The sequence below is a fragment of the Heteronotia binoei genome, chromosome 21 (genome assembly GCF_032191835.1).
Source record: "Heteronotia binoei isolate CCM8104 ecotype False Entrance Well chromosome 21, APGP_CSIRO_Hbin_v1, whole genome shotgun sequence".
NCBI lineage: Eukaryota > Metazoa > Chordata > Lepidosauria > Squamata > Gekkonidae > Heteronotia > Heteronotia binoei.
Genome location: NC_083243.1, coordinates 168221763 through 168235453, shown reverse-complemented (window position 1 = coordinate 168235453; position 13691 = coordinate 168221763). Strand labels below are relative to the sequence as shown.

General features: G+C 47.6%; 2 protein-coding genes across 2 annotated transcripts in view; one reads left to right on the top strand and one right to left on the bottom strand.

The window, feature by feature from the left end:
* Positions 1–3688, top strand: part of TMEM132A (transmembrane protein 132A) — a 34038-nt gene extending 30350 nt beyond the window's left edge. The window contains exon 11 of the mRNA XM_060262558.1: positions 1751–3688. Coding sequence (XP_060118541.1) covers positions 1751–2926 — 1176 coding nt within the window. The 3' untranslated portion in view covers positions 2927–3688. The remainder of the gene's footprint in view (positions 1–1750) is intronic.
* Positions 3689–4894: 1206 nt separating this feature from the next.
* The window catches only part of SLC15A3 (solute carrier family 15 member 3), a 29085-nt gene continuing 20288 nt past the window's right edge, over positions 4895–13691 (bottom strand). The window contains exons 6-8 of the mRNA XM_060261893.1: positions 9776–9934; positions 8386–8544; positions 4895–6685 (exon numbers count right to left, since the gene is read on the bottom strand). Coding sequence (XP_060117876.1) covers positions 6531–6685; positions 8386–8544; positions 9776–9934 — 473 coding nt within the window. The 3' untranslated portion in view covers positions 4895–6530. The remainder of the gene's footprint in view (positions 6686–8385; positions 8545–9775; positions 9935–13691) is intronic.

The window sequence follows — 13691 nt, the reverse complement described above, 5'->3', positions numbered from 1 at the left end:
AACACTGTATACCTTCCCACAGGTCTTACAATGAGAAGGAAGGGTGTTTCCCCACCCTTCTGGTGGTCCCCACCCCCCTCCATGGTGCCTCCCCCTCCCTTCCTCCCTCCCACTTGATGAAGCGCTGGCTCCTGGGGCTCTTTCAAGCCCCCCCCTCCTGCCAGTCAGCTGATCGGCGGGAAAAGCCACGGGGAGGCCTATGCTCCTCTGCTGGCCTTCCAGCACTTTCCGGAACTTTAGCACTAGGGCGAAAGGAAGGACCAGCAAGCCCTGGAAAAGCGGCCGCCATCTCCACGGTCTCCTTCCCACTTCACTCCCACGCTGCTTCCTCCCCACTTCCCTCCCCGAATCATGTGGGAAGGAAGTGGGGAGGAAGCAGCGGAGACACTGGGTGCTTTTCCAGGGCTTGCTGGTCCTTCCTTTCACTACCGCCCCAGCGCTAAAGGTTCGGAGAGCACTGGAAGGCCATCAGAGGAGTGCCCGCCTCCCTGCGGCTTTTCCCACCAATCAGTTGATCAGCAGGAGGGGGGGCCTTGAAAGAGGCCCAGGAACCAGCGCTTCACCAGGTGGGAGGGAGAGGGAGGCGCTGCGGAGGGGGGGCGGGGGCCGCCAGAGTGGCGGGGAGATCGGGGCCACCAGAGACGTGGCAGTGGAGAGAGCGGGGGCTGCAAGAGCCACAGAGAGTGGAGATGACAGGAGGGGCCATACAGGTCAAAGGGGGGGGGGTTCAGTGGAGAGGCCACCCCCCCCCCCCCCATGGCTACGGGCCTGGGGTAGAGGAGAGTCAGTTGGAAATCCCCTGGAAGTTTGGTGTCTCTACCACATCATGTACCTCACAAACCAAACTGGTTTGTTGGGTGCTAAAAAGTTCATTATGGTTTGTGGCTCACAAGCCAGGCACACCACAAATGCATTTTTCCAGTTCGAGCCCATCCTTACTTATTGTAAGGCCAGCCCCTTTGGTGTTTTCACCCTTCTGGAACTCCTGTGCGTTATGAACAATTCCCATAGGAAGCTACTGTTCCCCTTTCCCTCACATCTCAGTTGTGACTCATCCCCTCATTTTCCAACCCCTGTCTCAGTGGACTGTTAAAGGGCCAGTCACTGCTAGATTGTCTGGCAGTGGGCTGTTAAAGGGCCAGTCACTGCTAAATTGGTGACCAAGCATTGTTTTAACAGGGCCACATGTGCTGCTAACATGGGGAGTAAATGCCAAATGCAGTTCCTTGGATCCCCTGAGTCAAGGAGCCCTGGGGTCCTTTGTGTCCTTGACAAAGCACATTGTAAATGTAGGCTGTTCGTCCTGCTGTGGTCCATTCAGGCTAGAACAAGATGTAATGGGAAATTTGCAGCTGCCATCACAAAGAGCAACCCTGTATCTCCTCTCTACACTGGCAAAATCTAGATATATAAGCCCTTTGCATGGCATTGTGATCTGTCAATTTCCTCATTCTCACAAGTGGCAGCACTGGAGTAGCACAGAAGATGTGGAAACTCATTGTTGTATGCTGAAGGTGGCCACACTTCTTTCCTGACTGAAATTAGTGTGTGGGACTCTGTATATTAATGGGTCCGAAAATGCGAGAAGCCCATCTCTTAAGGTCTTCTAACCCCTAACTAGATGCAATCAGATTCTACTCAAGTCTAGCATGCAAACTAATACCAAAAGCTGACAAGCCTTAGGTCATATTAAACTGTGTGTGCACATGTGTTGTCTTTGCTCTAAGCCAAGTTTTCCTTTTCTGTGTAGGAAGCAGTGGTAAGCATCTGGCTAGTATTCACCGATCACACCTTGGCTCCTGTAGAATTGTATGGCTGGCGGGATCTGGTACTGTCACTCTCCTCTCTGAATCCCAGTGTGGTATCTGTGCGGCGTGAAGAGGAGCAGGATCGCCCAGTGATTATTGCTGAGGGAGCAGGACAAGGATCTCTCCTGCAACTCAGCCTGCATTCCCCAGACTCCTGCCGCAAGGGCAAACATAGGGCTCCACTTGCTCAAAGCACAGTATGGGTGGAAGTGAACTTTGGTAAGCATCTACCAACAACAAGTAGCCCTTTGCAACAGGATCCCCATCACCATGGTGAGTCCCCCTTCCAGCGAGCAGAAGGTGCTATGTCAGGTGAAGCTGTGACAGTTGCAGCTGCCACTGAGAGTGGAAAGGGATCGAGGAGACATCCAGTAGGGGTGGGACCACCAATGACCAAATTTGAGGGGCCTGGTAGTAGCTCCTATGAGGATGCTGAACCAGAGGAAGAGGAAGAAGATGAGATGGTGAAGGCTCCCGAGAGGGTGACAGACCTGGAGATTGGCATGTATGTTCTCCTGGGTGTTTTCTGCCTTGCCATCTTCATCTTCCTCATCAACTGTGTGGTCTTTGTACTTCGTTATCAGCGCAAGGAGCCCCCTGATGCTGGGTCAGGGGCAGCTTCCTCTGCCCAGCAGCCCCACAACTGGGTCTGGCTGGGTACTGACCAGGAGGAACTTAGTCGGCAGCTGGATCTGTGCAACCAGCATTGCCAAGACCAACCCCTTGACCCTTCCAGTACCAATGATGGGTGCTGTTGCTGTGTGGGGCCAGAAGGCAAGATAGAGGCTGTGGCCCAAGAGAGCCCAGCTCCACCAGGGCCAGAACCTGATGTTTCTACCAGTACTTTGGGCCTGACTGCTCCTGGAAGCCCAGCACTTACCACTACTTTATCCAGGAAAAAAGACGGGAGGGAGGTTGGTGGTCGTCGGAAGCGTGTGGAGTTTGTGACCTTTGCTACTCCCCCTGGCTCTGCTCCAAGCCCACCAGCCTCTGCTCCTGCAGTTCAGTCCATCCTGGTGGCCAGTGAAGATGACATCCGCTGGGTGTGTGAGGACATGGGGCTGCGTGACCCCGATGAGCTACGCAGCTACATGGAGAGAATTCGGGGCAGCTCCTGACCTCCATTTCTACTGTGCCCTACCAATACCCCATATGGGCAAACCAATAAGGGATCAGCATTTGCTCTCCCTTGGGTGCTCTCTTAGGATCATCCAGCTGGGCATTTCACCTTTATCTTCTAGAGGGCTTTACACAACAGGTAAAATCAGCCTTGGGGTCACTGTGCTGGAGAAAGCTGGCCCAGTGATACCCTGAAGATCTCTATGTTAGAGACCTTCCTTGGCTGTTCCTTTTTATTCTGGAGAGGGATTTGTGGGTCAGAGTCAGTTCCTCCTGGGCATAAAACCCACAGGTCCTCATTACTTCTTCCCTACCCCACCAGTTTTTATTAGGTAGGGGTGAAGAGTTTACAGACTAGAAATCAGCTGAACACCAGCAGCAAGCCAACTGTGATGCACTCTGGAGGGGACTCTGGGGGGAGCCTGATCCTGGACCTCCCTTATTGCTTTGACTCTCATTGCCAATTTGTGTCCATTGTGATGGTTTCAACAGCGAGTGTCCTTCCTTACTGTGGTCTGAGCCTGGGGCTCTCCCCCTCTCCCCCCACACACCTCAAAGCCAGGCAAGGGCAAAGTTCTAGAGAGCAAGAGATTGCCCTTTTTCTCCCCAGCTGTGTGCCTGGTGTCTTTAACCGTTTTGTACAATCGCTCATATTTTATACCTGTAGTATTGGGAGGCTGCCAGGCAAGTCCTTTATTTATGGAAGATTTTTAATTCTTACATTGTTTAAAAATTAAAATAAAATAATAATTAAAACAGCAGCAAATGTTTATGTTTTTTGGGGGAGATTGATCTAAACATCTGCTCTCTGTTAGTGAGATGAAAGCCAGACACTTGCAGGCTCTCTCCTCACCCCCTGATCTTATCTCTAACCCGCATGGGCAAGATTTCACCTAAGCTATAAGGAACACAATGTCTTCAATTGTTAGGCAGTTCAGGAGAAACCCCAGGGTAGCTGCCTGCCTGACTCCTGTGGCTCTATCCCTCTCATTGTATGAACAGTTTTTAATGTAATAGGCAGAAAAACAATCTGGCACAGCAGGATCTTAAAAAAAAAAAAGCAAAATAGATGCAAATGCAGCAGACACCTTTCAGCAGGCACCAGTCAGATGGTACAGTGGGAAGTACAGAGGCTGCCACTGCTGAGCAGCAAACAAGGGGGACCACCTTATGACTGAGCAGCAGTCATACAGAGTTAGAAGAGGCATTGGCCTTGCAAGGTCAACATTGCCTAGGACCGATTCCTCGCTAGCAGTTGCGCAGCCCATGAGTTTCTGCTTTCCCTTGCTCAAGTGATCAATTCCTCACCAGTTGCTGCATGGGTGCATTTTGATCCATGTCTCCCTCCAATTTCCCTCGCAGCTTCCTGCTCTTGTTTTTTTAGAGTTCCAGAAGCTGCGAGGGAAATTGGAGGGAGCCGCAGATCAAAATGCACCCATGCAGCAACTGATGGGGAATTGATCACTTGAATCCCCAGGCAGCAACTGATGGGGAATTGAACTGATCACTTGAGTGGGGGAAAGCAGAAGCCTGGGGGAATCAGTCTAGGTGTATGGTAGCTTACTGGCCAGCAGCCCCCAAGTGTAGATCCTGGGCAGATTACCAGCCTATACCAAGCACAGTTGGCCAATCGGCAGCCATGTTATTGAACAACATGGACCTAGTAGCCTCATGTTTCCACCCCTACTTTGTGGAGCCTGCCAATAATGGGATTCAGCCTCCCTGCCCCACAGTTGCTGTTGTTTCCCAGTAAGTTGAGATTCCTGTGCCTTTTGTGCAACAGAGGAAGCCTCAGCAAGTGCAGCCTCCTTCCCCCATCACTTCACATATCTTCTGAAAAATCCTGTCTGTGTCCTGGAAGTGTGCTAGCTCTGTGGGCCTAGTCTGTCTTCCTTTCTTTGCTAATACTTCAAACAAGACGACAAGTTCACTGACACAGAACCAAGATTTTACATTACTGAGAAACAGCCCCAACGAGACCCATGAAATTTATCTCTGGTTTTCAAGATAAGTCACGCAAAGCATGAAATGTTACTGTAGGGATTTTAGCATCTATTTTAAAACAGGAAATAAATCATGAATATAGCCAAAGAGCAAATCCAACATATTCAAAGTGGAAATGAGCCCTGACAAATTCCATCCCATTTGCTCAAGCTCAGTGCTCTCGACCAGTTAAAAGATGATGCTGCGTTAAAAACAAAGTTCCAATAACTCCTTGCCTTGGACTGGCACACGCTGGACCTTTCCCACACAACTCACTTTTGATATATTGTTATCTTTTGTGTTAGGTGTTCTGGTTTTACTACAGCCATGTATTCCTAGTTTTTGCTGTTCCAACAGAGCTGTGTCTAAAGAGTGAAGCTTTCAAAATAGCAAGGCTGGCTTAAATGTCATTAGACCATAAACAGCACTACAACAAAAATTATTTTAGATGTTGCACATAGGGGATTGCATTACAAGCTGAGCAATGTTTTGAGTCCAAAGACTCAAAAATGCATCAGTCTTCAAACAGGTGCTTTCCACAAGAACACACCTGTCCATTCTTATATCTCCCAGATAAGCATGATCCAATCTCATAGGCTATATGCAAAATGTTTGCTGTTGTGCTCTGAACTACTATGTCCATACTTTAGGTAGAAAGGCTGTGGCCCCAGGAGAACAGCAGATGTAGTTTTTTATGCCAAAAAAAAAAAGGCATGGAGTTTCTCAGCAACAACAAATGTGCATATTTAAGACTACATCAAGTTACAGGAAAAGAAACACATTGATCCCCCCCACTCTGTATTTCTGTATGTAATACTAAAAGGTTTGCTATCAATCTGATGTTCTGTCATAGCCTCATCCTCCTCTCTTTATTATACCATTTTGGCCTTAGCCAGTGAGAATCTTGTAACTTTTGATAGTTTCATTGGGTACCCATGTTAGTCCGTAGCGGCAAAATAAATCAGGACTTCAGTGGCACTCTTGTGCAGAAGCAAATTGTTGTTAGGTCTTAAGGTGCCACTGTACTCCTGTTTTACTGCACTGAAGCTTTTATGGAAGTGGTGGAGTTTTTTAGGCATCTCCACAGCAATATGAGGATAGGATATTATTTTGGCCCTGAGAATCAGTTTTACATTGAGGTGGTAGTGGTGGGTAAAACCCACTCCTTTTTTGTTTTAATTCTCCTCTCCACCTCCTCTCCTCCTCAGAGCCAAAGTATGACTTAGCTGCAGGGAGACTGATAGGTGTTAGTGAGTCTGTTGACAGAAACAGCCTTGCTGAGTCAGATAGCAGTCCCCCCAATCTAGCCAGAGACCTAAACAGTGGCTTGTGTCTCAGGGTAATTTTAGTTCTCAGGCTCTCCATACTCTGTTATTCATACTCAGCTTCTGGAAATAAGATGTTGATGACACCTTGAATAGAGGGTTGTAGTGCCTAACTTCACAGTCTGCCATTGATTGTGCTGTCTTCCATGAGTGTCTCTAATCCTTTAATATACTGTCTGAGTTCAAAACTTCCCTGCATGCTATCTATATAGAATGGTAGTGGTGATGTCTGGCCATATGCTGAGATCTGTTGTATGTGGGCAATCTCCTCGCAGTCTTGCAAAAACCAAGCATGTCATTTGTCTTCCTGTCCAATGCACGGGAGGCAGGAGTTGGGCCGCTGTTGATGCTCATAACGGATAGAAATCCAGACAAAGAGGACACAGGTTACTGCTTGGATTGCAGCAAGCAGGAAGAAATAATTATCCATCTGACACTTGTTGATGTTCCCTGGGGAGGGGGAAGGGAGATTCATCAGCATACCCATCAGGAAGCACCCCTTACCACACTCTACAGCATTCACTATTCATGGTGTTTCATTTCCTGGATTCTCCATGCACAGCAATCCAAAAGGACATCCCCTCAAACCCCAGGTTCTTCTTGCCCTGCCCTCCTGCCGTCATTATAAATAGATATGACCTACTGATGGGGCTGGGCAATTGCACCAAAGTAGCTCTCCATTCATAGGAGGCCAACAAGGTCTAAGGCCAGCTGACACCTCTAAGTGTCACTCTGGAATAGCCCTTCTCAACTTCCAACCACCATGCCTCTGCCACTGATATGGCATTGGAGCCTGCTTGCCAAGAAACCTGATGCCAGCTCTGCAAGCATAGACTTTAGGTTACTACAAACACAAAGTTTTACCTGCTTAGTCTCATATTTTGACAATCCACCACAGGCAGAATAAATTGAACATAACATTGATTATTTACATCTAATGAGTTGGTTACATTAGCAATCGAATCAGGAATGGGATAGAAATGCTTAGCCTTGTCCATTCATATTAGCAAAAACAGTGGCAATCCAGAAAGCATCATACCTTTTTCTTCAATTAAAAAGGCATGCGAAGGGCTCAGGGCATCATGACAGACTTGACAAGATAAAGCCATATAGACTTTAGAACACAGTGCTATGAAAACTGAGGGGAAAAACATTCTGTCACTGGCCATTAATGCCATGCCAAGCAGTCACAAAAATTTTACACAGGATGTTCTACTTTTGTAGTTTCTTGGGAAAATCCTCATTTTAGAAAAAAAAATATGAAAGTTTATTTGGGGAAATTATTTGAGATATTTGTTTGCTGCCTTTCCAGGCCTGCTTGAACACTTGGATTCTCAGGAAACTGATAGGTGCAGTGGAAGCCCCAAAATGCCAATTGTTTGGCTTTAAGTAGTTACTTCTAATAACTGATGTTTAGCAATCACAGGTCCTGATCTATCTAGACAGAACCATGCACAACTATTGCACTGAACATATCTAGCTAGCCTGAGGCCCCATCACACACCCCGTCTCATACAAACAGCTGTTTCCTAGTGGTACAATCCAGTGCTGTTGAGGAGCGTCCAACTACATTAACAAATCCAACTGTGAAAATCTTCTCTAGAGTAGTAGAGTGTGCATGAGATGGAAAAGGCCCCACCCACACTCACACCCCAGTAGTTCAGGATCGTACCATAAGGAAATGGTCCCCATACCACCAAGTAAGTATGTGAAGAAGGTCTCAATCAAGTAGGGAACATGTCATTGTTTCTGTACTACAAGACATTCTAGTCCACATGAAGATAGGACTGTGAGTCACACTGGACCCTGCCCATTTGGACATACATCACATCCACAGCCAATCTGCCCATGCAATTCTGCATCCAAAAAGAGAACCCCATACGGAAGCCTGCTAGATCAGGACATCACTGTTAAAAATGCTGATGAAAAAGGTTTTTTTAAACCAAAAATGAATTGTTTCCCAAGGGCAGTTTCATCATTCAAATCCACATTCACATGTAAGTTCTAAGGGATAGTATTTATTCACACATAATGTAAAATTTAAAATCCCATAGTCCTGCTTTTCCATGGTAACCATCCTCTTCTTGTTCTTAGCTCTGAAGCCTTCTCTTATGGCTAGGAGGCAATGTGTGACTCGTTCTGTTACTCACCATAGTCCTCTGGGCAGTTCATCCAACCATTGGCTGGCAAAGATAGAAGAGTCAGGAGGCCAGATCCTAAAAGGGATCCCACACCAGAAATGAAGTAGAAGAGACCCATGATCACTCCTTGCATGGATCTGGGAGCTTCAGAGTAGGCAAACTCCAGCCCTAGGAAAGAGTTCAGTGAATCAGTTAGCCAGGAGATCAAGATACTGTCAAGAAGTGGCATAGAGATTACAAAGACAGTATACTCCTCTGAAATCATGTTGGTAACAAGACAACAGTGCAGCTCCCCTCACTCCACCCACCCACACTAAGAGTTATTTTAAAAGAAAAAAAATATCTGAACACATCAGTTAAAAAAAAAGTATAAATGCTCCGTTGGGCTGCAGTCAGACTGGAAGGTTGGCACAATTTGGGCATGCCACTAATTACTCCATCGCATTTTGTGACAGAGATTTTTGATTACACTCCCACCCTGATTTGGCTTCACCATGTGTTTCTTCTATGATTGACCATTCAAATTAGTGCTGTGTATCAACCACAGAGCACGTAGTCTGGTCTTTTTTTCTTTTTTTTAAAGAAAAAACTGACCAAAATATTTCTTGAGTGCTCATGCACCCATTCACTACCAGTTTAAAAAACAGAACAGCAAAACTGGAATTAAAAGGTTCACACTTCGGAACTTGGTTGAGTGCACACTGGGGGAGTTCAGACATCCAGAAATGTGGGATAAGAACATAAGAGAAGCCATGTTGGATCAGGCCAACGGCCCATCCAGTCCAACACTCTGTGTCACACAGTGGCAAAAAAAATGTTATATAAACACACACACTGTGGCTAATAGCCACTGATGGACCTGTGCTCCATATTTTTATCCAAACCCCTCTTGAAGGTGGCTTGAAGGTGGCTATAATAAGAACATAAAAGAAGGATGAATAAGCTGACCTCCATAAGCACCAGACTTTCTCCAGTGGCTGTCTATTCCACATCCAACTTGTATGACAGGGTGAGTACAACTGGGGAACAGGTGCTAAAGGTGGCTGTGTGAATGAGCCCATTTAATCCATAAGGGAACAGCAACTATATTGAGCCGAACTGCTCATTTGACTGCATTCTTTGTCAGTTTTTACTGTGTACTTTAATGTTGCTTATATTTTTGTAAGTTGCTTTATATATTCAAAGGAAGCATATAAATAAATATACACAAGCTTGTGAAACATACTGTCCAACCTCTCCTATAAAGAGGAAAATCTGATGCTGGATTGGTCAGAAATGGAGAAGCATCAAGTGGGAGAGGGTGTCTAATTTCTTCCCCTTGCTGCTTTTCCCTGTTCCAGCACAGCAACTTTTCAGATATCTGTTTGCATGGACAATAGGTCTCTCCTATGCAGCTTACCTGGAATGCTAGCAAAGATCTCGCTGATTCCAATGAGCAGGTACTGGGGGATTTGCCACCAGATGGGAAGTGCTGCTGCAATATAATCATCCTTCCCAATTTGCTGGGAGATGGTTTCATTGTTGTGCACATATTTTAGCCTCTTAGTCTCAAGAACACCTATTCAATAGAAACATTTCAGTTCAAGGAATACCTGAGCAACTGTCTTCCTATTTAGGGACCCCCAATTAGGGTTGCTGTTCAGTTAATAACACACAATAACAGCTCTACTTGTTGCCAGTTAACAAGATAGCCACTTGATTCCTTTCATGGCAATTTAGTGCACTTCAATTTACTCTCAGCATAATGTACTGTTTTTGTGAATTACAATGACATTGCAGAATGGTTGCCTAACAGCCAATACACAATGTAGCCCAAGTGGGAAGCAAAAAGTAGGGCTCCTTATGGACATGTCCAGATGGTCCAAATGGGCACAGTAATGCTCAATTGTACAGAAGGTTTGATGGGCAAATGTAAATGTTTTAAAATCAGGACTACCATGTGTTGATCTTACTGTTCTCTGCTAGTTATTTATTTATTTGGTTCAATTTCTAACCCGCCCTTCCCGTGAATGGGCTCAGTGCAAGTTACAGCATTGGTTTTAAAATACTACAGCAGACATTAAAACTACACATCTTCAAAACTAACAGGATGGTATTTAGACCAGTGGCTCCCAACCTTTTTGGCAACAGGAACCAGTTTCGTGGAAGACAAATTTTCCATGAATCGGTGGGGGTGCTGGTTATTTTGCCAACCCCAGGCTGCCCCCCTCATCCCTACCCCCATGGGGGTCTTTAAATGAGGGGCAGGCAAAGGTCACTGCTGCACTGCCCCTTCCACCTGGCTGGGACCTAGGCAGATGAAAGAGGTGGTGCTTCAGAGTGCAGCCGCACTGCCTCTTTTGTCTGCTTGGGTCCCAAGTGGGCAGAAGGAGCAGTGGCAGGGCCGGCTCACCCACTAGGCATTTGCCTAGGGTGTCGGCAAGGCGGGGGGCGCCGAATTGGCCCTCCCTCCTCCCCATGCCCTAGACAAATCTCTACTTTGCCTCTTCCTCTGCTCATCCCTCCCTTCCCCCCCTCAGTAGTTTGCCTGCCGTCTTCTTCCTCTGCCTGCCTGCCCCTCCCCCCCAGTAGCTCACCCACCGTCCTCTTCCTCCGCCCGCCTGGCCCTTCCCCCCCTCACCCGCTGTCTTCTTTCTCTGCCCAGCCCTTCCCCTCCTCCTTAGCTCTCCCACCTCCTCCCTGTGAGCTTCCCAGAGGCCACCTCCCCCCACACAACGTTCCTTTGAGCATGTTGCGGGGGAGGGGGGGGTGGCAGAGCATGGTGCCGCACTGCAGTGCCGCAGAGAAGGGAAGAGGTGGGTGGCCTGGGGGCGCCCATGAGGAGGGGGGCAATGGGCAATCAGTCTGCCTGGGGTGCCATGTACCCTAGGGCCGGGCCTGGGTGATGGGGCTGCTCTGCCTAGCTACAAGGCTGCCTCCCCCAGGCAGGTGAAAGGGAAGGTGCAGCGCCTCTGCCTCACTCCGCAGCCTGGTTGCTAACAGGCCACGGACTGGTCCCAGTCCACAGCAGGGTGGTTGGAGACCCCTTATTTAGACTACTTAATTATTTCATGGTGTCCCAATAGTATTCAGTTAGAAGAGATGGCAAATGCCAAACCAAGGCAAGGATTGTCATCCAGAGTCCTCAAAAGAGCCTTGTAGATGATAACAGGAGGGGCAAGATGGTGTTTGACTTCCACTGCCTCACCCAAAAGCCTGGCAGGATAACTCCATCTCACAGGCCCTATGGAACTGTAAAAGGTCCTGCAGGGCCCTGATCTCTATTCCACCAGTTTGGGGCCAGGGATTAAAACGCCCTGACCCTGGCTGAGACTAGGCAGATGTCTTTTGGCAGCACCAGCAAGTGTTCATCTGAGGAGCACAAGGCTCAATAGGGCACATATGGCAGTCCCAAAGGTATGTTAGTTCCTGGCCGCTCAAAGCCTTGAAGCGTAGTACCAGCACCTTGAAATGGACTCAGAATCTATTAGCAGCCCCCAAGGCCCTGTCCAAAACATCTGGGACTGAGTCTGTCCATTAACAGAGCTGGGTGTAATCCACATATTGATGACACTCTAGCCCAAAGCTCCAGATCAATTGGGTGAGGAGGCACATATAGATATTAAAGAGCATTGGGAAGAGGATCACCTCTTAGGGGATGCCACAGTCCAACAGGAACTGTGGAGAAAACCTCTCCCCCAGTACCACCCTCTGTTCACAGATGTGGAGAAGCCATTGCAAGGCAGTCTCCCAAATCCTTGTGTCAGCAAGGTGGTGAGCCAGAAAATCATGGTCGACCATGTCAGTTGCTGCCACCAGTTCAAGAAGTAACAGCGGCACTAATGTAGTTGCCTCTGGAGGTCATCTGTAAGTGCAATCAACACAGTCTCAGTCCCATGGCCAGGTCAGAAACCAGACTGGAAAGGATCCAGGACAGAGACATCATCCAAGAAAACCTGAAGTTGTTTGGCTGCTGCTCTCTGAACTACCTTACCCAGGAACAGAAGGTTTGAAACTGGACAGTAGTTGACCAAGACCGTCAGGTCTAAAGATGGCTTCTTCAAGAGCAGATGCACCAGTGCCTCCTTCAGCCCCTCTGGGAAAACCCCCAATAGCAGGGATAAGTTTATAATGTCACGTGGGGGTGGGGGCTGCGCTGCATCTCCACAGGCCATAACCAGCCAAGATGGTGATGGATCAAAGAGGCAAGTGGTAGGCTTCACAGCTGCAAGAGCCTTGTCAGCATCTTCCTGTGAGAGGCAGCTGAAGAGTTCCAAACAGGACCAAAAGATGGCCAAGGGGCTTCCAGTACCTTATCAATAGCGGCAGGGAGATCGCACCAGAGGGCCAATACTTTATCCATGAAATAGCTCACAAAAGCCGCACAGACGATGTCCAATTTCCTACTATTTTGTCTGTCCTGCAGCAGTAAAGGCAAAGATCAAATCGTTCTAAATAATTGGGCTGGGCATGAGCTTGTGGACACAATGACGGTCACACAGAAATCGTTCTTAGCTACTTTCACTGCCATCTCATAGGTTTTCACAATCACCCTATAAAATGTTCTTGCAACTTCATCACAAGAACGCCACCCAAGTAGCTCAAGCCATCTCAGCCCCATTTCATCCTCTGCAGCACTGGGTGTACCACAGAGCTATTTTGGTACAGGGCACTGTGGAGCAATTCAGTCAATGGCTTTGGAAAGACAGCTGTGCTGATCTTCCGCCAGCTCATCCGAGTTGGCTGGGGGGTATCTGTTCCCGCAGAGCATTCAAGAAGCCATATGGATCCATAAGTCTCTGCAGGTGAGCACAAATCAGTTTGCTGCCTAAACAGGGAGGTCGTGGGATGTTCAACCAGGCCTCAAAAGCAAAGTTGTCTTGACCACAGCACCACACTCATGTGCAACAGATCCACATCCGTCCCCCTGTTATATAGCTTAGTTATATAGCTTGGCAGGGAATCAATCCTAGCCAAAGCATCCCATGGCTCAAGACAGACGTAAATTTTCAGGGGGGAAGTATATAGTATCCTCACTGGTAGGAAAGGTATGACTATACACTCCACATCAAAAGCTCCCTGCCTACATAAGAATAATATGTTGTAAAGCAGGCCTCTTGCATCATTTTCTCCCTGGTGTGCTAGGGGATTTTTTTGTTTGTTTCTTTAAAAGAAATAGCATGTAAACATATATATAATCCATTTGCATACTAAACTGGTAACAGTCCTAGATCTTTCCGAATGCAAGACCCCATGTGGTACAGTGTTTTGAGTGTCAAACTGGGCCTTACGCTCACTAAATGAGCTAGGCAAGTCAAGCTAGACCACCTCACAGC